The 24,989-nt window shown below is 41.5% G+C and overlaps 1 protein-coding gene across 1 annotated transcript; it reads right to left on the reverse strand.

The window, feature by feature from the left end:
• Positions 1 to 12,829: 12,829 nt before the first annotated feature.
• LOC147458238 (pathogenesis-related protein PRMS-like) lies at positions 12,830 to 14,045 on the reverse strand. Its single transcript, XM_086512926.1, has 2 exons — positions 13,510 to 14,045; positions 12,830 to 13,185 (listed from the first exon to the last, which is right to left on the reverse strand). The coding sequence occupies exons 1-2, from the start codon at positions 13,842 to 13,844 to the stop codon at positions 13,008 to 13,010; spliced, it is 513 nt and encodes a 170-aa protein (XP_086369052.1). The 5' UTR covers positions 13,845 to 14,045; the 3' UTR covers positions 12,830 to 13,007.
• Positions 14,046 to 24,989: the final 10,944 nt, after the last annotated feature.

A 24,989-nucleotide genomic window follows, 5' to 3' on the forward strand; every position in this document is an offset into this window, starting at 1 on the left:
GCAAATATTTGAGATGTGCATTTTACTAAGTCAAAGAGCATTCTAATGGAACGATCGAGTCAAAAATCAGACTTTAGAACTATTAACTATGACCCTTATTCACTTGAAAACAATAAGGTTGATCGAAAACTTAAGCCTCAAGATTGTATCTAAAGATAAGAGTTAACTCTTTTGGAAAGAGAGAGTAATTTTAGGAAAGGAGGAGTAATTTTAGAGGAGAAGGAGTAGGAGGAGTACTTTTAGGAAAGAAAGAGAGGAGGAGCTTAGTTTATAGTTTTTGGCTTGGCTTGGAAGCCAAGCTTCCTTTAAAATTGGAGAACCAAAATCGTGCATCAGAATCCATGTCCAAAAAACAAAAAAAAAAGGGTCGCGAACGTACACAAACTTTGCTCTCTTGCTTTTCTCTATTCTTAGCTAGCCTTGAGAGCCTATATAAAGACCCCTCTCCCCTCACTTTCAGAAGACAAAGACACACTCTCACAAGAGCGGAAGCTCTCTCACCTTGACGTTGGAGTTATCTTCTATCCCTCAAACTCTCTCCCTCAAGCTCTTACCTTCAAGCTATCTCCATCTCCAAGTCTTTCTCTACCATCATCATGTTGCCCTTTGAATTCTGGAGTTCTCTTTTTCTCTTCTCTACATTGATACGATGGCCCTGAAGCGAGTTACTCGAAGTTCAAAGGATGCTCATGTCGCTCCACCTCAAAGAAAGGTGCAAAAGAAGGTATCATCTACTTCAAACGTTGCTGAAATGGATGTATTGGTTGCAAAAGAAGTCAAAGCCGTCCAACCTCAAACATGGGAGATAATCGAACATATTGCTAATCCGGTAAGATACATTTATAATTCTGCATTGCTATTCATGACGACTTAGGAAGCTAAGCATAGGGAACCCCTAGATCCTTCTTAAAAGGGGAAAGGGGACACTTGTCACAATGCTACACCCCCTACTAGTTATGAAGGCATCCTCTCATTGGATAGCTCCCGAGAATGGACCAATAGAATGCAAGCATGATTTAGGAGAGAGAGGGGTCAACCAAGATAGAAGAAAGGCCCTCACTTTTTATTCACAATTCACACACACTCACAATTGAAGGCATGAAATGGTGGTCAGTTTTAAGGGCTTTTCTAGGTGGTTTTTGAAGTCGTTCTCAGGTTTTATTTGTTCCCTTTAAATAATTTATCGGGGACGTGGAAAATTGCAAGAAATGGAAAATGCCTCCACTTCAAGAATTCCATCAATTTTTGAACATCGTTTACAGGTAGAGGGTGATGGTGACTTCTACTGTTGCATGCCAGTCTACACATCAGGAAGCTACCCACACACTACTCCATCTTCATGCACCCTACATGAACAATGCGAGGAAGAACTGTGGACACCTACCCTCTCTGTGCGACCTCAATCTTCACCGGATGCTGTAACCCCCCCCCCCCCACCTCTCTCTCTCTCTCTCTCTCTCTCTCTCTCTCTCTCTCTCTCTCTCTCTCTCTCTCTCTCTCTCTCTCTCTCTCTCTCTCTCTCTCTCTCTCTCTGGTTGAAGTTGAGCAATGTGTTTGTTTGAGGACATTGTGAATCATGGATTGTATTTTTTTGTTTTTACAGTGATATGAAGACTCCACCGCAAAAGTGCACCATGACAGCCAGCTGATGGTGGTTTAGCTAGCATGCTTTCATCCAGTAGCAATCCTAGGAGCTCCACAACATTGGGCATAAAGTCTGAAACTATGTGACAAAAGCATTGGTACATATCAACTCTGTCTCTTCAATTGTAGAAATTTTCTTTTGAATGTTCATTTATGTTTGTTTACTCCGTCAAATGTGGTTTGCAGCAAGATCTTCTTGGAGGATTCAATACCCCAAGAAAACTCGATTATGCTACACACGAGAGGATTTGCATGAGGAGTATGGCTTAAGCTTGGAGGGCAAGCTCTACCAGCACCTCGGTGAGGCTGATGTTACATATCAAGATTGGTTGTCGGTCTTCATGAAGAAAAGGGAGAATGGCTCTAAAATCTTTCTGCATATGATGCAACCTGAGTTTGTGGACGAATGAAGGTTACTGTTTCACAAAGTCTACCAAAGCATGCCAGCCAACAAGGAGATCAGGCACAATTTTGCAACGTTGTTTTTGTATGTGTGATGCCCAGCTGCTCGGGAAGATCCTACTGGTCAAAAGGTTGCATGGGCTGCCTTTGGTGAATAGGTTTTGGACCATTGCAAGAAGCTTCCAGGTGGCATTGACAAGAAAGTAAATATTTGGTTGTAGAATAATGAGGGGATATCAGTTCATCCCCTTCGTCTTGACAATGTCGAGGAAAGTCAAAAAAGTGGGGAAAAATGCTCTCTTTTCTAGCAGCACTTCTCTAGTTAGTGCCTCCTTCATAAGCCAGCAAGAAAAATCACAGGTGGAGCAGATTCTGGATGCAAAAAGGGATGCACTAAAGGTTTTGAACACAACATTGGATAATGTGAGAGTAGAGCTACAAGACAAGAACCAAAATATGTGGAAGATACAAGGGACATCTTCAGTTGTGGTAGTGCTTCAAGGGCAATTGCAGGAGCTCCAGATATTGTGGTCCAGCATGAAGGGAGCTGTCGATACTGACCCTGATTTTTTGGTGATTGAAGGAAAGATGGCTGCTCTAACTAGTGCACTCACAGCTCTTGAGACCAATGCAAGCAGCACGAACATAAGAGATGAGGTGGATCGTCTCCAGGTATGTGTCAACCAAGTCAAGGCAGGATTTTTGTTTATGTGGTAATGCCCTAGGTACTTGACATGGTACTCTCTTCTATTTAGGTGGTTGTTTTTGTCATGCCAGTTATTTTTCTTTATGCGGTAATGCCCTAGGTACTTGACATGGTACTCTCTTCTACTAAGGTGGTTGTTTTTGTCATGCCAGTTATTTCTGTTATGGTGCTAAGTGCCCAACCTACCTGACAAGGTAGTTTTTTCAATTGTTCGGTTCTTTTGTGACATGGCTATTTTTATGTTAGGTGGTAGAATCGAAGGTAATTTATATGGTTGTTTTTTCTATTTTTATACTTTGGTTTTGCACTGCTGTTTAGTTCTATTATGGTAATAGTGCCCAAGGTACTTGGCATGGTAGTTTCTTTTAACATGGCTCTCTTTTTGTTGCGGTGACATTGACCAAGTACTTTTCCACGGTGGTTTTTTTTGCTATGGGTGTTTGGTTTTTCCATGGAAGTTTGTCTGTTATTGTGGTACTTTTCATGGTAGCTTTTTCTACCATGACAGGTGCGGGGGTCATGGCTATTTTTCTAGGTATCATGTAATGGCCAAAATGCCTATCACGGTACTTCTTTTGATCATGGTGGTGTTTTTTTCATGGCAGTATTTCCTGCTATGGTACTTTTCTTTTGCTATGGTTGTAGTGCCCAAGGTACTTTTCTACTTTCCATTGTATATGTCATTACCTTAGAGGTTTTTTGGAAAGCCATCTTTGTTATGGCGGCAGTGCCCAAGGTACTTTTTCATGATTTTTTCTGCTATGGTTGATTATTTCTTTAAGGAAGTTTGTTTGCTATGGTCTTTGTGCCCAAGGTACTTGTAAAGGTAATTTTTTCTACCAAGGTGGTTGTAGGGTCATTGTTGATTAGTGTGTAGTGCCCAAGGTACCTGTCATTGTACTTTGTTTTTGGTCATGGTGGCTTTTTTATCATGACAGTATTTCTTGTTATGGTAATAGCTTTTGCCTTTATGTTTTTAATGGAATGGCAGTTTTTTGTTATGGTCCAAGGTACTTTTCTACCTACCATGTTATTTTTCATTGCCTTGGTGGTCTTTTGGAGTGCTAGTTATTTTATTACATGGCAGTGTACAAAGTACTTTTTTATGGTAGTTTTTCTGTTAAGGTACTTGTCATGGTACTTTGGGCTATAATGGTGCTTCTCAAGTCTAATCCCTGTGGGCGTTTTGTTCTTCATTTTTCATGCAAAAAGAAGTGACTGACTTGGAAGCATCAGCGAGTATGTGTGTGCAGCAGATCGACTTTTGTGAGAGCATGTTGGAGCAGGTGAAGGCTGGTGACACAATGTTACTACTTCCGATAGCAGAGCTGGCCAGCACTTGAGCCACTTGCAGGCTACAATCTATGTTCTAGGACTATGTGCCGCATGTGGTCTTGCATTTATGGCTTCCCATGTGGTTTATGTATACACGCTAGCATGTGGTCATGCATACCATGCTCTGTGTATTGTTACCTCGCTTGGAGCAGAGACAATATGTGTGGACGCCTCTTGCAAGAGTAGTATTTTAGATTCACTTAAATCAATGCTCCTTCATACAGGTTGGTTGTCGTTCCTCCAAATCTCATATAAATCAAAGAACTGTTCAGGTTGCCTTCAAGTATCTGCTAATTGCACAAGCCTGAACTTCACTGATGTGCCTTCAGGTTCTGGCAATATTCCTTATGTGGCGCCGATATAGGATGACGTGCCAAAGGTTGTGCTACAAGCTACTCCTGAAGCCCATAGTGTGGACTCTAGTGAGGGCACTCCAGTTGTGAAGGTAGACCCCCCTATAAGGACAGCAGCAGATAAGCCACAACCAAGCGAAATCAGTCCAAAGGAAGATGCAACGGTTGACGATGCGGAGGCAATAGCGCAAGGGGGAGTTGATGCAATACAGCACATGGTAGCTGGTGATGAGAATCCAGATTCTCCCATCTTTCTGAGTGACATGGTGAAGGTGTCAAAGAAGCGCAATAAAAATGGCGATGGTAAGTGGTAATGGTATTGGACTTGTCAACTTCTAGGCAATGTTTGCATGGGGCTGATGTGTTGTTTTATGACATAGGTGGACCTTCCAAAAAGAATAGACCGTCAGAGTCCACAAGTTCAAAGAAGCATGCTCAGCATGCAGATGGAGATATGGGAGAGAGGGAAGCACCCAGATCACCTCCTACCATGAAGAAGACTCCCAGAAAGAGTACTCCCCTCTGCAATCCTTCTAATGTTTCCCACCCCCAAAGCCTCGAGTTTGCAAGAAATTGTGACTCTTCAATTGTAATACAAGAAGCTGTGATTCTTGATTCTAAATGCAAAAGAAACTTTTTTGTCGGCCTCTATGTTTTTGTTGCTTTTATGTTTCATAAGCACAGTGTCTACGCTTTTGTTGGCCTCTATGTTTTTGTCGCTTTTATGTCAAATATTGCCTTGTGTGTATTTTTAAATGTTGAATGCTATCTTTTATAGAGCGTTAAAAGGAAAAGGGGACCCTCAAGCTGCCCATAGAGGAAATCATCATCATCAGAGATCCCCCAAAGTACATTCCCCCAGCTATCTCCTCCTTGCCAGATGACAATCCAACCCGACCAGCCCTCATATTAGATCTCAATGGTGTACTTTCTCTTACATGTACACCTGATAAGTATGACCCTTTGTATGTCCCCCATATTGAGGCTACATCATTTGTCAAGCATGAGGAGGCGGTCGGTAGGTACCTGTTTGTTTCAAAAGATGCATAGAATTTTATTGCATGGGCTGTGACATGGGCAAATGTCTACATATAGAGCAGTGCAATGCTCAGCAGAGTGGGCTCAAGAATTTGAAGATGTTCTCCCCAGGTTCATAGCTATATTAATGTATGGGCTGGATAACAATTATTAAGACTGTTGAAGTGTCCTAGCATTGGTGTTATTTTTTTTATTCATTTATTGTTTCCCAGTTTAAGACAGTTTCCTACAGAAATCACATGTGGACTATTTGTAAGGTACTTTGGGTTGGCATACAAAAACTTAACAAAATTGTTATGTACAAAAACCACCTGAGGACTACGGCATACAAAAACTTTTACAAGTCCTTGTTTCCTACATAGTTTAAGATAGTTTCCACCTATGAACTACCTATAAGGTACTTTGGGCTAGCAAACCAAAACTTTTTCAAGTGCTTGTTTCCTACATGTTTTAATAGATAGTTTCCTACAGAAACCACCTGAGGACTACCTATAAGGTACTTTGGACTGGCATACAAAAAACTTTTAGATGTTCCTCTTTCCTTCATAATTTCATAGACAGTTTCCTACAGAAACCACCTGTAGACATTCTTTAAGGTGCTTTGTGCTGACAGACCTATAAAATACCTATGAGGTACTTTGGGATGGCATACAAAATCTTTTACAAGTGCTTGCTACCTACATATCTTAACATACAGAAACCACCTGAGGACTACCTTAAAGGTACTTTGGGCCGGTAGACAAACTTTTAGAAGTGCTTGTTTCCTACATATTTTACTAGAAGTGCTTGTGAACTACCTGTAAGGTACTTTAGGCTGGCAAATTGGTACTTTGTGTTACAGAATTGAAATGCTATTTTTGTTACTCAAGTAGACAAAAACGTTTACAAGTGCTTGTTTGGACTGGCCTACAAACCTATGATAGGCTCCTACAAAAACCACTTGTGGAATAGTTGCATGGTACTTTGAAGCTAATTATTGGTACTTCTACAAGTTACTTGGGCAGCAAACTGTATCACTATTAGCATACTGTTGTACACATTTTCGTATACCTCTGCAGCGAGTTTGAACTTATGTGGCTCTCCTTCTAAGGGTTCCAAGGGTATCTTAATCGATCTAACCAACTGTGATGCCAAAAGCACTTTTGGTTGACTAGCAGGCATGTAATAGATATGCTCGGCACTTTTCACTAGCTCGTAATAATACCCATCAACCAAATAGCTCCTTGCAGAAAGTATGTTTCCCTAGGAATCACTCAAGGCTCCTGTTGTTTTATATTCCTCCTCTGAGCACCTTAAAAGGTAGAAGTCAGCTCCATCTTCATTGGCATTGGTGGCAAAGGTATCACCGATGCATAGAGCATCACTAACTGTGTCATGGTTCCCACCATACCTCGGAAAATCTGATCCTTCGTCATTGCTGAAATCTTCACTTTTTGCATTGTCACCATCCAATGCCTCAAGGGTTAGATACTCCCAATTCTCAACATGTGTGTTGTTCAAGCATCACCTCCAACACTGGGACATACAAAATTCACAAAAACAAGAGAGAAGTCTGCAATGAAGTGCACTTTTGTCACTCTTGGAGTATCCATTGACACAGTGTATTGATCATGAGCCTTCAACTCGCTTGCAATTCCACTTCTTCTCCCTTGGCACCTCAGTTTCTTGGACCTCCCAAAAAATCCGATTCACCCATGTGTGACCACTTTCATCATTAAATTTATGCTTCAACAAGCCAACAACATCCTTGGCACACTTCATGTGCCATGCATCAGGATTTAACTGCTCATGTGTTAAAGCCCTCTTAACAACTGCCCCTGCCCCATCATGCTCCCCTTTGCCGTGGTCCGAGGCAAAGAAACTCCACAGCATTTCAATGCCAGTCAAACCGTAGTAACTAAAACAATGACCCACCTTCAATACTGGGCAGAAACAAATTTTTGAAAACTTTTCATTAGAGGTGGAATAAAACCTTGCGTACCTTGACACGAAGAAGAAAGGTCTAGATGACTTGAATTGAGGAGCACATCCATCTGACCACACCCAGTGCCGCTTCAAGAAGTTGAAATCCCTAATTTTGAAGCCAAACGCTATGCAGTTGCAAGCAATGTTGCACAAAGAGCGGTCATGATCTTTGTCATTAGAAATGTAAAAATGTGTATATTTTAACACTTGGTCTTTCTCATCTTGAATGTAACAGTACCAATGCATTGACTGGATTTCATTTTGCTCCTTAAATGAGTAATTTTTTGCAAAGTCAATAACAAAGACCAGTACATCTCTAGGAAACCTATGAATGCAACTTTGAACTGCTGAGATTACCACCGGGAAATAAAATTGTGTCAGATGTAAGTGTTCGGATGCTTTTGAAGAAAATATGTGAAGTCCTTGCATCCCATTTCCTTCACCAGAAGATCCTTGTGCTTCTTGCCTTGAGAATGGGTTGAGGCAACGTCTTCAAACACCTTAACAGAAATTTGGGCTGCACTTTCAAGTGTTTCATTTGGACAAAGCATTAATCTCTTCGACCCACATTGAGGACATTCTCCCTTCAATCAAGGCAACTTATGAAATGTGGAGTCCATTGGTTTTGCACATAACACACTTTTAGTCAATGTGCTTATGCTAGTGCATGTGTACGTGGCAGCTTCACACTTACTTGGAGCCTCTTTTGGCAAGCATATAGCACACATGCAACCACACCCATCGTTGTGCATGCATGTCTTACTGTGTCTCCTCTGGTTGAATGCTTCTTTGAGATATATCATCTGAATATGAGCAATACAGTAGCACATGTAACTGTCCTTCAACTTACGAACAAACCAAGGTTTCAATCCCTCCAAACATCTGAGTGAGATCTTGATGTGTGGATATTGCATTTGGAACCTCCTGTAAAGCTCTCCTTGTGCAAGAAAAAATAAAACCCATTAGAGGCTCAGACTTTTCTCAAAGTAAAACCCATCAAAGTAAAAACTCTATGAGGTATTCAATGACTTTTTTCTACCTCCAAAGTACCTAGAGAACCTCTTTATTGTCATGGTGCTTCCATGACCACCTTTGAAAAGAGCTCTATGGTACTTTGAAGACTACCTTTGCGAGGTATTCTAGACTCTTTCAAAGATCCAGAGTACCTAAAGAGACTCTTTACTATCATGGTACTTCCATGACTACCTTTGAAAGGAACTCTATGAAATTTTTCTACCTCCAAAGTACCTAGAGAACCCATTTAAACTCGCATGGTACTTTCAAGACTACCTTTGAGAGGTATTCTAGACTCTTTCAAAGATCCAGAGTACCTAAAGAGCCTTTATACTATCATGGTACTTCCATGACTACCTTTGAAAGGAACTCAATGACTTTTCTCTACCTCCAAAGTTCCTAGAGAACCTCTTCACTCTCATGGTAAATAACTACCTTTGAAAATAACTCTATGGTACTTTCAGGACTACCTTTGCAAGGTATTTTAGACTCTTTCAAAGATCTAAAGTACCTAAAGAGCCTCTTTATTGTCACGGTACTTCCATGAATACATTTGAAAGGAACTCTATGAACTTTTTCTACCTCCAAAGTACCTAGAGAACCCATTTAGACTCACATGGTACTTTCAAGACTACCATTGCGAGGTATTCTAGACTCTTTCAAAGATCCATATTACCTAAAGAGGCTTTTGTACTATCATGGTACTTCCATGACTACCTTTGAAAGGAACTCTATGACTTTTCTCTACATCCAAAGCTCATACCTGTGAAACTTTAGGAGCATACTTGTGAATCATCAAGCAAATGTATTGGATGCTTTATGTAAGATTTTTTGCCCAATCGTTTTCGACTTATCTTTTTTCTTTGGCAACACTCTTGTCTCTGTCTGCCAAAAGGAAAAAACAAGGTCTTTTGTTGCCTGTGTGAGGTAGTTTGAGGTAGTTGACGACTACATAATTGCAAAGGAGATGCGCCATCCTCAGCCTGTTTTAATTTCAAATTGGCTGCTGCAAATTTTCGCCGATGCAATCCAATAAATCTAGCCGTCTTGGAGTTGCTAATAGACCTTGATGGATCTTCTTCACTATTCACCAACATCATGCACACAACTCTTTTAATCTTCAGCTCCTCTTCAAACATGGATGCTTTGACTTTAGTACTTGTGCCTCGAAAATATTGGATAGTATTGACTTCTCAGATGCATGATGCAAACGTCTAAAAGCTGACAGTCCTAGAATACATTGAAAGGCGGTTCTCTTAGCATCGCAAGTCATGCTTTTTGTTGCTTCATGCCAGCATTTTGAGACTTTCATGCAAACCTGGTTCACATCTTCTGTTGACCTTGAACCTGATGCATCACTTTCTCGTTGTCTCCTATGGCTCTCTTTTCATCATAGACCAATATTCTCGCATCCAATGGTTACCTTCATGGCGAATTGTGACTGAGTCTTCCTTGTGGTAATTGTGAGGCATGTCATCATGAAGTGGATTGTATTGTGCATGCTACTGAAAGTACTCTGAGCCCTATAGTAGTGTACTTGGAGGTGGCTGGTCGTGCACAATCCTCTCTTCCAAACATCCGACCATCCAACATGGAAATTGTGTGGAGGTTGTTGCTGGTGTAAACATGCTCTCCCAAACTGCTGGAATCGACATTCCACAAAAGGTGACAATCGAGTGGAGGCTGCTACTCGGACACAACCTATTGGCCATTCTCCTACTACAACATCTCCATCCCGATCTCCTGGACCATAGTCTCCACACCTTATGACAATTCTTCGCAAGGTCCCTCTACGACTTCCTGCTGCAATTTTCCCTCTTCTTGCAAGGTAGAGAGAGAGAGGGAGAGAGAGAGGGATCTCGTAGACTGCACACACACACAGAGGGAGCTTGTAGACTGCTGAAGGGGTAGGTAGAGAGTCTTGCCTTTGACTAAATCAAGAACCGTTAAAGTGGTTGGCACAATGCCTTTAGAAATATTGAATATTTATCTTTTGGCTTTTGAAAATTGCCAACAAAACACCATCCAAGAGTGCCTCGCAAGAGGTGCCAAGGACACTACTTTTTGCACCACCAACCCATGCTTTAACCCTCACACAACTTATGTGATGAGCAAGAACTCCATCTCCTTCTATAAGCTTGAGAAGTAGAGAGCCTACACCAACACCTCTTGGCTATGGAATGCAAAACCAAGCAAGAGTCAAGCTTCAATGGCATGCTCATCTTCTCTACAATCTACACTATGCTACGCTAAGCTCTAAGAGTAATCTATGGTAAGGAGAATATTTCCTTCTCGTGTGTTACATCTTCCTCTTCACTTTCCTCACTCCCTGTCAGCTCTCTTCACCTTTGAAGGTGTTTGAGGTCTTAGGATTGAGGCTGAGGATAAGTTTATGCTATTGCAAGTAATTTTAATTGTTGTTTTGGTCATAATATTGGTGCATGAATCGTTCCATCTTCATGGCATCAACAAGGTCTCAAGGAACAAAAAGAATGTATTTTACAAGTCTCTCTTTATGGAAGAACATATAATACAAAAGCCTTTTGGATGGAGGACCAGCTCCAAGTAAATCCAATCCTTAGCTATTGTCAATCTCTAATTCTCTCCCTTTTATGCAGTATTGTTCATGCCAAGCTAACTACGTGTCATGGTTGTATTGTTATCTTCAATCAAGTATTCCCTCTATCTTCATTAGGAATTCTCTTAATAAAATGCTCACTATTGTCATGTTAATTCCGCTATGATCAATGTTATTAGCCTAATCCCATTGTAATTTATGAGGTCTACCAAATCAAACTTCTTGCTCACATCTTTGGGTTACAATGAGGGGCAACAAGCCTCAAGCAAACAAGGCACTCTTGATACGCTTCTATCCACTATGCATCAATTTAAGCTCTATACAATTTTTACCACATTGTTGCATAGCATTAGAATCCTCAAAAACCCAACATGAAGGCAAGAGTCGAATCTCCTTGATGGACAAGGCATTTATCTTCTTGTGCATGCAACGACCCACAACACTATCTAACACGAGTATTGAATGAAGTGCAAGAGGTTGAATCGACAAATGGGACTTATTGCGAGAATCTCGAGGACAGACGATTAGGAAAAGCGCATTGACACGACACTCCCCCCCAATCGAGAACTCAAACACGAGATCTCATTGGCATCCCGATGCCCTACCCATGCGCTACTCTCTCATAAAGTGAACTCGAAATTGAGTAAAAGTGAACACGGATCAAGAAGTAAACGTGGACAAAAAAGGTAAACAAAGTCAAATCGCACAGTGTTCGAGCTTTGCAAGAGATGTGCTTCACTTTAACATTGTAGATCCCATCCCTTGCACTTCATTCAATATGCGTGCTAGATAGTGTTGAGGTGCAACAACATGTGTGCCGTGTGTGTGTGTGTGTGTGTGTGTGTGCGTGTGTGTGTGTGTGTGTGTGTGTGTGTATGAGAGAGAGAGAGAGAGAGAGAGAGAGATAGGGGCCAACACCTAATTAATTGTGCTGAATAAAGGTAGCATCCGCATGAACGCCACAATAACTCTAGGGTAAAGGGATTGACAGCAAGACGTGGTGCACTTTTAAGACATATAAAACATGGGGCCATATCTTGCACAAGAGAGCTTGAGATGTTGAGTGGTTAGCGTGATGTGGTGGAATTTTATTCGCGGGGAGGGACGTTCAAATCCTGTTGAAGATAGTTCTTGAAATGATGAGGGTGTCGCCGAAAATTTTGGACCCGTTTTTGTACAACGGGATTTTTTTCGTTACCTCCGACTACTCGAAAGCCTCCATTGCTTCGCTTGGCACCTAGGCTGCAGGTAGTCCATCATGTGCGCTACAATTTGAGCCAAAAAGATTTCGAAAATATGCAGCACAAGAAAAAGACGCCCGAAGCTCGCTTAAGGTGTCTTTAATATGGCCCCTTTACCCTAAAAGCCACGTGTATTTGAGGCAAACTCACATTCACTATCGATGAGATGGACCCATGGTTATTTTGCCTTGGCAATAGTGGGCACTATCAACCGAAGAGTTTTGCACCCATCACATATGGGAGGGATCGGCGGAGAAAACTCAAGGCTACTACCAGTCGATCATTTTGGGAAAAAGCCCGTGCTTGTGCAATGTGAAGATATAGTGACTTCTGCCCATTCTTCAAAGGTTTCCTTTTTGTACGTCGCTTTATATTGCTAACAACAAGAGCTAATGACCACGACAGGAGTTGTAACTTGCATCATTTGAAGGGGCAGGATGGGGTAGATGTGAAGGGATCGATCACTGTTCGCTTGTGTGTGTGTGTGTGTGTGTGTGTGTGTGTGAGTGAGAGAGAGAGAGAGAGAGAGAGAGAGAGAGAGAGAGAGAACGCGTTAGCCTGCACATCGAGCAGTACATGGCTGCTATATGGTTATTTGCTGTATGCATGAGCAATTACATATTCAATACAAGAGAGGTTGGCTCTTGATGGCTGTTGTGAGAGCAGAGCCTTGAGCTACATGAATCATAAAATGACGGAGAGGGATCGTGAATGTGGTAGTAATTGTGGACTTAGTAGGGACGTTGCCCAATGTAGTTACCAGGAGGATAATAGTTGCAGGTCATGAAGATGTTGCCATCATTGCAGGTGACGCGTGCACAGCCGACATAGCGCGTGTCGCGCCACACAATTTGAGTGTAGTGGCCACATGCATCATAGAAGAGGCATGAGTTTGCCCAGTAGTTGTACCTGTAGACATGGCAGCCACAACATGAGTACCATAACACACTGCCAATGCAGAGGAAAACAGCAGCTATTTATAATGCAATTAAACCTTAGGAAAGCTTAGCTCATCTCTACACTGAGATCTCCCATTCCTACACCTCTTTGTGTATCCCAGTGTCTCTTACATGGTTAGTAAATAGCTGGTTTGTACATAAAGACATCTTCCATAGCTACACTACAATGGGGCTGTGGTTGTACCTTGATGCACACACAATTGAACCCCATTACCACAGCCTCATGCACACACATATATCTCCTCAATGCACTATCTCATCACACTCATACTACCAGCGCTTCTCGTCCGCCCAATCGCTCGCAGCATCATATGGGGACCAGTCCTTCCCATTGCCCCAGAAGATGTTTTCACCGTAAGGACCGCCCGAGTGACGCAGCCGGCAGTCTCCATAGATCGCATTCTGTGCAGCCCACCAGCGTGCGTAGTTGGCAAGTTGCGTGTTCCACTGCAACGGCGGCAAGCCGACCACGGCGCGCGCCTCATTCTGCACCTCTACAAAATCTTGAGCCACTCTTGCACTATCATCCTCAAAATAGCCATAGCATGGTCTGCAAATCCCCTCAAAGGCTATGGTGCATAAGAGAAGCAGGAGGAGAGAACGCCTCATGGTGGGGATGGCGCAGAGGCTGCAGTGCCTTGCTTTCTTTTCACTAATAGAGGTGCACCCACACCTCTAACAGACAATGTGGGTGGAGCACAAGCTCTCCTTCATCACTGAAGAACTGAGGCTTTGATATCTTGCATTGTAGAGGGAAAGGAGATATTGGAATCGGCCCTCATAAAACATGGTGGTGGGTGGGAGGGCAGCAAGCAAATACTTGGAAGGAGTAGGTGAAGGAAAAGAGGGGGGAAGCCAAAGCCTAATGGGGTGACAGAAGAGGGTTGAAAAAGTGGGCCTTCCAAAGTTTCAAAATTGCCTCCCTGCATATTGCTTCTACAGTTCCAGTTTTGGAGTTCCTAGCAGCTACCTAGACTTCTTGCCTCCTTTTTAAGGGGGGGTTCCAATTGGGACAAGAAGCAACAAACACAAGTTAATAAAGCCACTTTCTCTCTTGGAAGGTGGGCACTTATAAAAGCTAAAGACTACTACATCACCACTTAATGTCTCCCCTCTCATGCTGGCTCGGGAAACATTTTTTGTGGACCCGGCTTTGGAACCTTTTCACACGCGCACGCATATTAACAGACTAACTCTAAATTTGAGAGGGATAATCACACTAAAAATCTCATATTATAACTAAAAGTTCCAAACCCTAAATCGGCCTGAGAACCTTCTTGCCCCAACTTGAGCCGGCCATTTTGCATTTTGAATAGGCTTTGGATAAAGCGGACCTATCTTTTCCCGAGCCCTCATCTAGCTCCCTATTGGTTTAAAAGAAAGGCCCCAAGAAGTAGGGCACATTCGCATGGCCAAGGTTGAACCCCCGCCTGGTTACGTAAGCAAACTATGCATGTTGGTCTCTATGTTGCCAAAATCGACAGAGTTGGCAACCGTAGTTTTTGACCCATGCCCTTCCAAAGAAAGTGTTTTTCAAGCTTGTTGCATTTAGTAGCAAAATGCGATTTTGCTGACAAAAGGCAGGGGTTCTACACTTGCCCGTGCAACATGCTCGTAGTACCCTTCTCTAGGGATGGGTGTAGTTTCATTTCTCCCTTCTAAGAGCTGAGTCGCATTCTGTGGAAGTAGGGGTAGTGGGAAGAGGGAGTTCTCCAAAAACAGAAAAGGAGAAATTTCCTACGTTAAAGTAGAAACCCCACTAGCGTTTTCTTAATACCTCACTTTTTCGAGGGATTAAGCTATATTTCTGCGTGAGTCCATCTCTCCTCATTAGTAGCACAAAATCCACCAACAAAAAGCCATACAGCTAACATATTTATCTCCACAAAACTCTCTTCTCATCCCACTCCCACTAGGCGCGATCCAATTGCTTCCTTCTCCCCACTCACCCCAGTCACCAAGGTGCGGCTCATCCCTAATGAAAGAAAATAACGAAAATCGAGAGTCAATTTTTGTAATTAAGCAACATGTTTGATGAAGAACATAAGAAGGCCGGTGTGTTTGCGTAGGGCTAGTGCCCGCACCAAGGTCTCGATCTATCGAAGCCTGACCCTGCGAGGTATCTGAAGTAGGGAGGCTCAAAGAAACCGCATGCGATACGAGGTGAGGTAGTTCCTTGCAGTTTGGGTGGTGCAGGCCTGGGGTGAGGGAGGGAGGCACTTGACTGCCTCACCCATGCTAGCCCACGCTTGCTCATGTCTCCCTTATTTTTGACCATGGGAGAAGCCTCCCTCCCACCTCCCCTTTCAGTGGAAATGGTGGCTCAGTGTTTCCTCTTTGCGGCAATTTGGCAAAATGGACTGTGGCACGACGCCCCATCATCTTGGTGGCAATGATCGACGTAGGGGAAGGAGATTCGGCTTGTTGTTCCTCGCTTTTGCTATGGCATCTCAAGGCTCTGATGCTAGTGCATGGCTCTCCACCGGCTCTCCACAAAATCCTGAGTCATGAATTTGATGGTCTTTTGATGGTGGCTCAGATTTGACTCCCTCTAGGTGTGTAGTGGTCTTGATCAATGGATTCTTCCATTTGTGATGGAGCTCTTGACTCCCCCTTGGAGTAGTGGTGCACTCTTTGTCTGATCATTGTTGATAGCTGCTTCTTTTCAATATGGTGGCTCCCTTGTTAGCTGATGTTGTGTCTAATCTTTGTATCTTGGTATGGACACCCATTGGTCTGTGTATCTTCACTACTGCGTAAGTCTCATAGAGTTTGATATGCATTAAATTTTAATGTAAATTTTTTGGTCGCTTAATATAATTAACACACAATCGGAGAGCATTGCCAAAAAAAAAAGAGGACGGGTGTGTTGAGAACTATTGGTAGAATTTCTATTTACAAGCTTATGTGTAGGTAAAAGCATTCTCCACTACCAATTCCATGGACGCACGAGTTCTATCCAAGTGAAGAATGAAGAGTTTATGAAATTTTACCAAGTGTGGGTCATGCTCAAGAGCCTTCCTATATGGCTCCGAGGCCATGTGGAATCTATTGCCAAGTTGATGGGCTGGGTGATGTTTATTACGAAGATACAGCATGTTAGATCAGACCTGGATGTAAAAGTGTGCATTTTGTGAGACATGAGTAAGCCCATGCCCAAATACATGGATCTCAATATGAGAGACTTTGGTGCCTATCAACAAGAGTTGGCTTTGCTTTGTTCCCCAAAGTTTGCTATAAATGTCGAAGAATTGGTCGCTATGCTAGGAACTATCCTCAAGCAGAAGCGGTCCGCAATTGGATGGCCAAGACAACTTGGAGACGTATATCCAAGGATTCAAGCCTGCTGCGATTTCCAACAATCCAATGGAGGATGCCTATGATAGTGAGATGAACCATGGTGAGATAAGCAAAGAGATTGAGAGCTTGGCAAATGAGAAATGGGACAAACAAGAGCCGCTTGTCAGTCCTAACTTAGAGGCTTGGATGTCCAATGAGTCTATTCAACTTGACTCCGGATTACACGATCAAAAACTTTATCTCATTAGCCATATTGTAAAGGTCTCGGGATTTACGAACAACATCGCTAGTTTGCTAAATTGAAAGAAGAACAAAAAAGTATTTTCATTGCTTCTCTATTCTGTGGTATGTTTCCTTTGCATTGGCTTGGTGGTTAAGGGGTGCGTCGTGGGAGGGCTCTCTCCTTGGTGGAAACACCAAGCCAATTCAAGTTCCCCTGTGCTTTTGTAGTCATATGTTACAAGGTGGCACCCTTTGTCAGCTGATGTATCTAGCTTTATGTGTCTAGGTTGTTGATTGATTGCAGGGCTGAGATGGAGCATAGCTTGCATTGAAACTTTTTTGGTTTCTGAATTTATATCTCCATTTATAATTGTGATTTTGGAATAAAAAATAAAAAATCTCCACTACACTTTTGTAAATACATGAAGACTAAACGACTCTCCTAGATTGAATACTAGTATCCCATTTTTAATGAAATAGCATGTGTATGTTCTCTAAATTAGATGGTCATCTTAATGTACTCCCCTTCCATTGGTAGGTATCCTATTTTACTCCCCTTCCCTGTAGAAGGGCAGTTTTTTAAAAAAGCCCTGTTAATGACAGATCCATGAAAATTTTGACCTTCATATGACATAAAAAGTGCCTTAAAAAGGATCAATAGGCATTGAGGGAGAAGGCAATGCAATTGGAGTATCACTCCATTGTGGAAAATGAGACTTGGGAACGGACAGAGTTGTAAGAGGGAAACCAAGCCTTGCCTTGAAAATAGGTGCATATTTAATATGCAAATGAGTTCAATATGGGATAGAGGGATGGGGTAGATGCAAAGTGGATATAAAGTGTGTATCTTAGGCTTCTTTAATAGAGTTGGGAGAGAGCTTCCAGTGATGTACAAAGTGATGTTAGAGTGTAGGTCTTCCAAACTAGAGAGGATTCTCATTTGTGGTGGTGCGGATGTGCCACACACCCCAACACTTTGAGCATAGCACATACATGCTCTACAATAACTCTTTTCTTTCTCTCGTCCACTCTCTTGTTGTGGAGTTTAAGCACATGTGTATTGCTTTTGGATTCCATGTTGCCAGTAATTCTTCAAAATACTTGGACTTGAACTCCCCCCCTTGATTTTGTGAGGGTTTTGATAAACTTTCCAAATTCCTTCTCCACCATAGCTTTGGATTACTTGAAATAAGGGAACACATTAGATTTTTGGTTCACGAAGTAAATTCATACCTTTCTTGACATGCCATCCACAAAAACAATAAGTAGTGAGTTCTGTTAGGAGATGTGTTTTGATTGGCTCCACAAACATCCAAGTGTATGAGCTCCAAGGGCTACCTTGCTCTATAGATTCTCTTATTGAATCTAGTTTTTTGTTGCTTTCCTAACTGACAAGATGGACATGGATGTACATGTCGCTCCTTGTTTACTTATAAAGCCAATAGACTTATCCGTCTTTCATCAAATTCTTGATGCTTTGAAGGCTGATATGACCTAGTCCCTTATGCCAAAGATTAAGTGAGCTTGATGAAGAATGAGAGCTAAAATTATCATGGCAAGTAGCATTCAATTTTAGCTTGAAAAGCCTTCCATTCCTCTCACCATGAGCAATGATCTTACCTTGGTCATTCTCTGCATGGCAACCTTTCTTGTTGAACTTCACTTCATAACCTTTCTACACAATTTGACCTACTGAAATCAAATTTTTGGTTATACCTAGAACAAGAAGAACATTAAACAAGTCCTTCACTTCACCACTTGACATCTCCACTGAGATTGTGCCCTTTCCTTGAATGGCATGATGAGAATCATCACCTGTGACTATTGAACCTTCTCTTTCAAAAGGTTGAACTGACTTAAATCAATCATGGTCATGAGTCATGTGGTTGGATGCTCCAAAATCAACATACCACTCATCTTCCAATTCTTCTTGGAGATGAGCCATATAAGTAGACAAGAAAGCTTCCGCGTGTTGATTTGAACTTGAAGATGCATAATTAGATCTCATTGTTGGCTGGTCTATTTGTGAATTATGGCTTTCCATTGGTTTAATTCCTCCAACAATCGCTTTGCCAATGTCCGAGCAGTCCAAAATTGTAGCAATAATTGATTCTTTTTTCCTTGCCTCTTTCTCTTGGTCCTTGATAGCTACCTCCTCTTCTCTTAAAGTGTTGATTTGTTTGATGTGTCGAAGATGAATGTGATGAAGCCATAAACCTTGAGTTGTTGTTGTGGTGGATGCCTCTTCCATGTCTTCCATCACCTCTACCATTGAGTCTTCCTCCTTGATGCATCACAAGAGCTGATTGTTCATTCCTTGAAGTTGAGTTGTCTTAAGTAAAAATATCTCCTCTTCTTGGAGTAGAAGTGTGGTGAGATCCTCCAATGATGGAAAATTCTCTCTTGCTGAAAAAGGTGACAAAGTGCTTATACTCCATCTTGATTCCTTTGAGGATGGCTAGAATCATATCCTTATCCTTGACTTCTTCCCCAATGGCTACAAGCTCATCTTGAATGTTCATAAGCTTAAGCAAGTACTCATGCACACTTTCACTTGAGTTTTTAGTAGCTTCATCAAACTTTGCCTTCAAAGGCACCACCTTACCTATACTTTTACCTTCAAATATTCTTGCAAGGATTTCCCAAGCTTCTTTGGATGGTGTAGCACTCGTTATGTATCCAACCAAAGTACCATAAGATTGACTTTCTCTTCTATCCCTCCTTTGATCTCCATGGACTGGTCTTGGTTCTTTACCCCTCATGATCTTCCACTTGTTTTTTATCATCAAGAGCGTTTGCATCTTGAACTTCCATGAGCCATAGTTACTCTCATCACCAAGAAAGGTGATATCACTCCGGGCCATTGTGTGTGTGTGTGTGTGTGTGTGTGTGTGTGTGTGTGTGTGTGTGTGTGTGTGTGTGTGTGTGTGTGTGTGTGTGTGTGTGTGTGTGTGTGTGTGTGTGTGTGTGTGTGTGTGTGATGAACACTCTCCCTTCTCTTGGTTATGAAACCTCACACTCAACTGGTGTGGTACTTAGGAGAGCTAGGATGATACATATAGACTCTCAACCCAATAGCTTAAGCTTTAATATCATCCCAATAACCTAGAGCTTTGATATCATGTTAAAAATATTGGACACAAGATTATAGAACAGATGCACCTCACAAGGTACATTCTAGCATTGTGTAAGTATTATGAGTTAGTGCTTATAGTACTTGTGCTAATTGTAGCAAAAATGAAAGTAATTGGGTTCACAAATGAAGTTATTGAATGATATAGTCACACAAACTAATCAAGAGAAACACAAGATAATTTGATGAGAAATTGTCAATTCTATTATTGACAGTTCAATTACATGAAGTGTAGGAGTCTGATTTGGAATATGCTAATCAATGGGAGAGTGAACTCAAACCCCAATCACAAAGTCCTAAAATAAGACTCTAATGTGGCCCTTAGACCTTTGTGACTAACCTTATTTTCTCACACATGAGTAGGTATTACATAGCTATTTATATAGAGCTCCATAGGTAGGTAGATAGTAGGTACCACTGTAAAAAAAAATCACTATAGGGCCTATTCGTAGAGTGTTGCAATTAGGGTTGCAAGAAAACACACACAGCATGGAGAAGATGAAGAAAGCTCAAGGCACACAATGGAGAGTGTATTACTTAGTGTGCAATGGAAATATAGATAGCCCTAGAATGAACGGGCGTATATACAATGCACGGAGGAAAAAACCTCCTAAAGAGGGGAAAAAATCCCCCGGTGGTCCTAGTGTGTTCACACACATCACTACCACATGTATATGGTAACAAATCCCCCCTGGAGTGATGCAGTGAACAAGAGCTAGCACATGAGTAAAGGGAAGTGTCATGCCCTGAGGACATGATCAATCCACAAAGGGGAGTAAGCCCAAAGCTTTGCAAAAAGCTTCAAACTTCTCACAAGACAATGCCTTTGTGAAAAGATCTGCAAGGTTGTCCTGTGTTGGCACATAAGCCAAGCTGATCTCTCCTGTTGAGAGCCTCTCCCTGACATAGTGGTCATGCACCTCAATGTGCTTTGTGTGAGCATGAAAAAGTGGGTTCCTTGCAACTGCCAATGTGCTCTGACAGTCAGTGTAGATAGTGTTGGCAGTGTCATGTCCCAACACCAAATCAGCCATAAGGTGTCTGAGCCATACACACTCAACCATAGTTTTGAAGACTTCCCTGTACTCAGCCTCACAACTAGTAGTGGCCACAGTAGGTTGCTTCTTGCTCAACCATGATATACATGATCTGCCAAGCATGAAACAAAAACCACTTGTGGACACTTGCGTGTCGAAACCACCAACCCAATCTGAGTCCAAAAAAGCATGTTAGTCTGGTAGCAATGATCTCCCCTTGGGATAAAACAAGCCAAGATGTAAAGTGACACTCAAGTAGCGGAAAACCCTCTTGACAGCCTGCCAATGCTTAGACCCTAAGCTATGCATAAATATGCTGACCTATGAGATTGCAAACTGAATATTCGGCCTCGTGTTGCATATATAAATGAGGCATCCAATGGCAGTTTGGTAAAGAGTGACATGCATTTATCTAGGACCCTAATTTCAATGTATGGCTAGGCTACAAAACAACAATGAGATTCCACAAAAGCATTTATAGAAATGTTGCAATTTATGACTAGGCTACAAAATAACAATTAGATTCCATGAAAGTATTTATACAGATGTTACATAGGGACAAAGGGAAGGAGGCATTCCATCAAAGGGCGGATTAGGAAAATATAATTGGTATGCTCAATGATCCCTGGTGCATTCAAGCTATCAAAAATGTAAGAGCGCCAGTGTGGTGATAGGGATATGCTATTGAGGTACATTATAAAATGACAAGAGTGATTTTGTTTGCTGCAAGTTGCAACATCAAGCATCAATGTGTCAACTTATGATTTCATCTACTCCAAGCACTGTAAATGTTTTAACACTAGTTCTATAATTGGATTTTCAAGTGTCATGAGACCCATTAGTGTCTTGTTTTTCTACCAATTTTTGGCAATCTATTTTTCAAGCTAGAAGCAAGAATTCTATACCTTGCTTCTACCATAGGTTGATTATGAGACAAAAATTAATTTCCATGCCAAAATACAAGCTCTTTTAAGAGAATAAACGTGAGCTCTAAGCTAAAATTCTCATTAAAATTTAAAGTTGTATTATTAAAAATATCATAAAATGTTCATAATTTGTTGGGTAAACTGATGTTTTTTGTGTTTTTAAATGTAATTTGTTAAAAACTAAAGTTCTAAAACAATGTAGTGCTTTTGAAAAAATAGTTTTTGAGCCCCGTGTGTTATAAGCCAAATCGGGAATTGGAAGGATGTTGATAAAGAGAAAAAAATTGGCCTTCTAAATGTCCTCCCATGAAACTGTAGTTTTAATGCATTTTGACAATTGCAAATGCCTCTATAGGTCAAAACCAAGAGACTACGTATTCTTTTGGGTCCTTATCATTGAAATCATGTCGCTTCACTCTAATCTTGAAATTTTCAATGTGCAAAATATTTTCAAAATCTTAAGTCTTCAAAAACATTGGAACAAAAGTTTTTGCCAAGTGTGTTCATACAAAGTATGTTGACAACAGCTTTGAGCTCTTTGAAGATTTCAATGCATAGGTTTCAAGAATCAAAATATAAACTCTCTCTGATGCACATTTTTGAAAATTTACTATAATTCAATTATTATAGCTTGCTAAAGCATGTTTATGTTGGAATTAGAATTGCAGGAAAACACTCACAGCTTGGAGAAGACGAAGGAAGCTCAAGACACACAACAGAGAGTGTATTACTTAGTGTGCAATAAAAGATAGATAGCCCTAGAGTGATGGGCATATATACAATGCACGGGGGGGAAAAAATCCTAAAGAGGGAAAAAATGCCCCGGCGGTCCTAGTGTGTTCACACACATCACTACCGCATGTATATGGTAACAAATCCCCCCTGGCGTGATGTGGTGAATGAGAGCTGGCACATGAGTAAAGGGAAGTGTCATGCCCTGAGGACATGATCAATCCACAAAGGGGAGTAAGCCCAAAGCTTTGCGAAAATCTTCAAACTTCTGACAAGACAATGCCTTTGTGAAAAGATCTGCAAGGTTGTCTTGTGTTGGCACATAAGCCAAGTTGATCTCTCCTGTTGAAAGCCTCTCCCTGACATAGTGTTATGCACCTCAATGTGCCTTGTGCGATCATGAAAAACTGGGTTCCTCGCCAGTCAGTGTAGATAGTGTTGGTAGTGTCATGTCCAACACCCAAATCAGCCATAAGGCGTCTGAGCCATACACACTCAACCGTAGGTGTGAAGACTGCCCTATACTTAGCCTCACAACTAGAAGTGGCCACAGTAGGTTTCTTCTTGCTCAGCCATGATATATTTGAACTGCCAAGCATGAAACAAAAACCACTTGTAGACACTCGTGACCAGCCCAATCTCAGTCCGAAAAAGCATGTAAGTCTAATTGCAATGATCTCCCCTTGGGATAAAACAAGCCAAGATGTAAAGTGCCACTACGGTAGCGGAAAATCCTCTTAACAACCTACCAATGCTTAGACCCTGGGCTATGCATAAATCTGCTGACCTGTGAGACTGCAAACTGAAAATCCGGCCTCGTGTTGCATACATAGATGAGGCATCCAACAGTAGTTTGGTAAAGAGTGACATCTGCAAGATCACCAGCATCATGAAGACTCAATTTCAAACCTGTTTCCATTGGAGTGGCAATAGGTTTTCAATCCTCAAGTCCAAACTTACATAGCAATGTCTCTATGTAAATTTTCGGACACGAGGCAATACCACCATCACACTGCTTAAACTATATACCCAAGTAATGATGCAACAACCCCAAATCTTTCATCTTGAAAGTAGCATTCAAATCAGTCTTAAATTCAGCAATATGTCTCTCATTTGGTCAAGTGATCAGCAAATCATCTACATAAAGAACCACAATGAGAAGTACATCACCCTCACGCTTTACATATAATGTGCTTTCTGTTGGACTATTACAAAAGCCTTGTTTGACCAAATGAGTGTCAGCTTTCTCATACCAAGCACGAGGAGATTGCTTCAACCCATACAAAGCATTCTTACATGTGCACACTTTGTCCTCTTGTCCTTTCTTGACAAGACCGTGAGGCTGCGTTACATAAACTTCCTCAAATATGGCACCATTCAAGAAATAAGTAACAATTTTTGATTGATGTACATCCCAACCAAAATGAGCTACCAATGCGCATAGAAAATGCACAGTAGTCATACGACAAGTGGGAGCAAAAGTCTCTTTATAATCTATGCCTTCTTACTGTGCATAACCCTTTGCAATAAGTCGAGTCTTATGGCAATCAATCTCACCATCCGGCTTGCATTTCAACTTGTAAACCCACTTCATACCAATGGCCTTTTTGCCAATAGTCAAATCATATAAAGTCCATGTGTCATTTTCTATAAGTGCATCATATTCTGATTGCATGGCAGCCATTCAATTTTTTGAATTATGTGCTTTATCAAAAGAGAGAGGTTTCCCAACATCATGTAAGCTAGACACAGCCAAAGCATAACAATCCAATGCATAAGATGCATGGTGAGAGCCTGAACGAGTACGACTAGACAAAGGTGTAACATTTAATGGCCTAAAAACTTGTGTGTAGCGGAAATTAGCATGAACATAGTGGGCATTTCATTAGAATAGATTCCTAATGAGAATTACAAGAGTGCTTGGGTGGAGAGAGAAACAAAAAGCACAACACCTAGTTAGATAGCATGAACAATACTTTCAAAAGAGAGATAAATTAAGCTATTGACAACAGTTGAGGACCGGATTTGCATGGAGCCGGTCCCCCCTCCAAAAGGCTTTGTATTATGGTTTCTCCCATCAAGAGAGACATTGTACAATACAATTCTTTGTGTTCCTTCAAGACTAGCTAGTGCAATGAAGATGAAAGCTTCATGCACTAAGCAAAACACTTAGCAAACACAACATCAATTATCCCCGGTCTCAGACCCAAGACCTCACACACCTTCGAAGATGGTGAGAGCTAGCAGGGTAGTAGATTGAGAGGAAGAAGGAGTATCTTACGAGAAAGATGTACATCTCCTCACATAATCACTCATATTAGCATAGCTTAGCTTAGTAATTAGCATGGTAGAGGAGATGAGCATGCATTGAAGCTTGGATCTTGGTTGGATTTGCATCCGCATG

The sequence above is a fragment of the Adiantum capillus-veneris genome, chromosome 5 (assembly GCF_014529385.1).
Source record: "Adiantum capillus-veneris isolate H3 chromosome 5, ASM1452938v2, whole genome shotgun sequence".
NCBI lineage: Eukaryota > Viridiplantae > Streptophyta > Polypodiopsida > Polypodiales > Pteridaceae > Adiantum > Adiantum capillus-veneris.

What these genes read in the sequence shown, in the direction of transcription:
- LOC147458238 (XM_086512926.1), bottom strand. Translation starts at nt 13,844, where the DNA reads ATGAGGCGTTCTCTCCTCCTGCTTCTCTTATGCACCATAGCCTTTGAG. An exon ending in TGGGCGGACGAGAAGCGCTG is followed by an intron (nt 13,186 to 13,509) that starts GTAGTATGAGTG and finishes CCATGTCTACAG; the next exon opens with GTACAACTACTGGGCAAACT.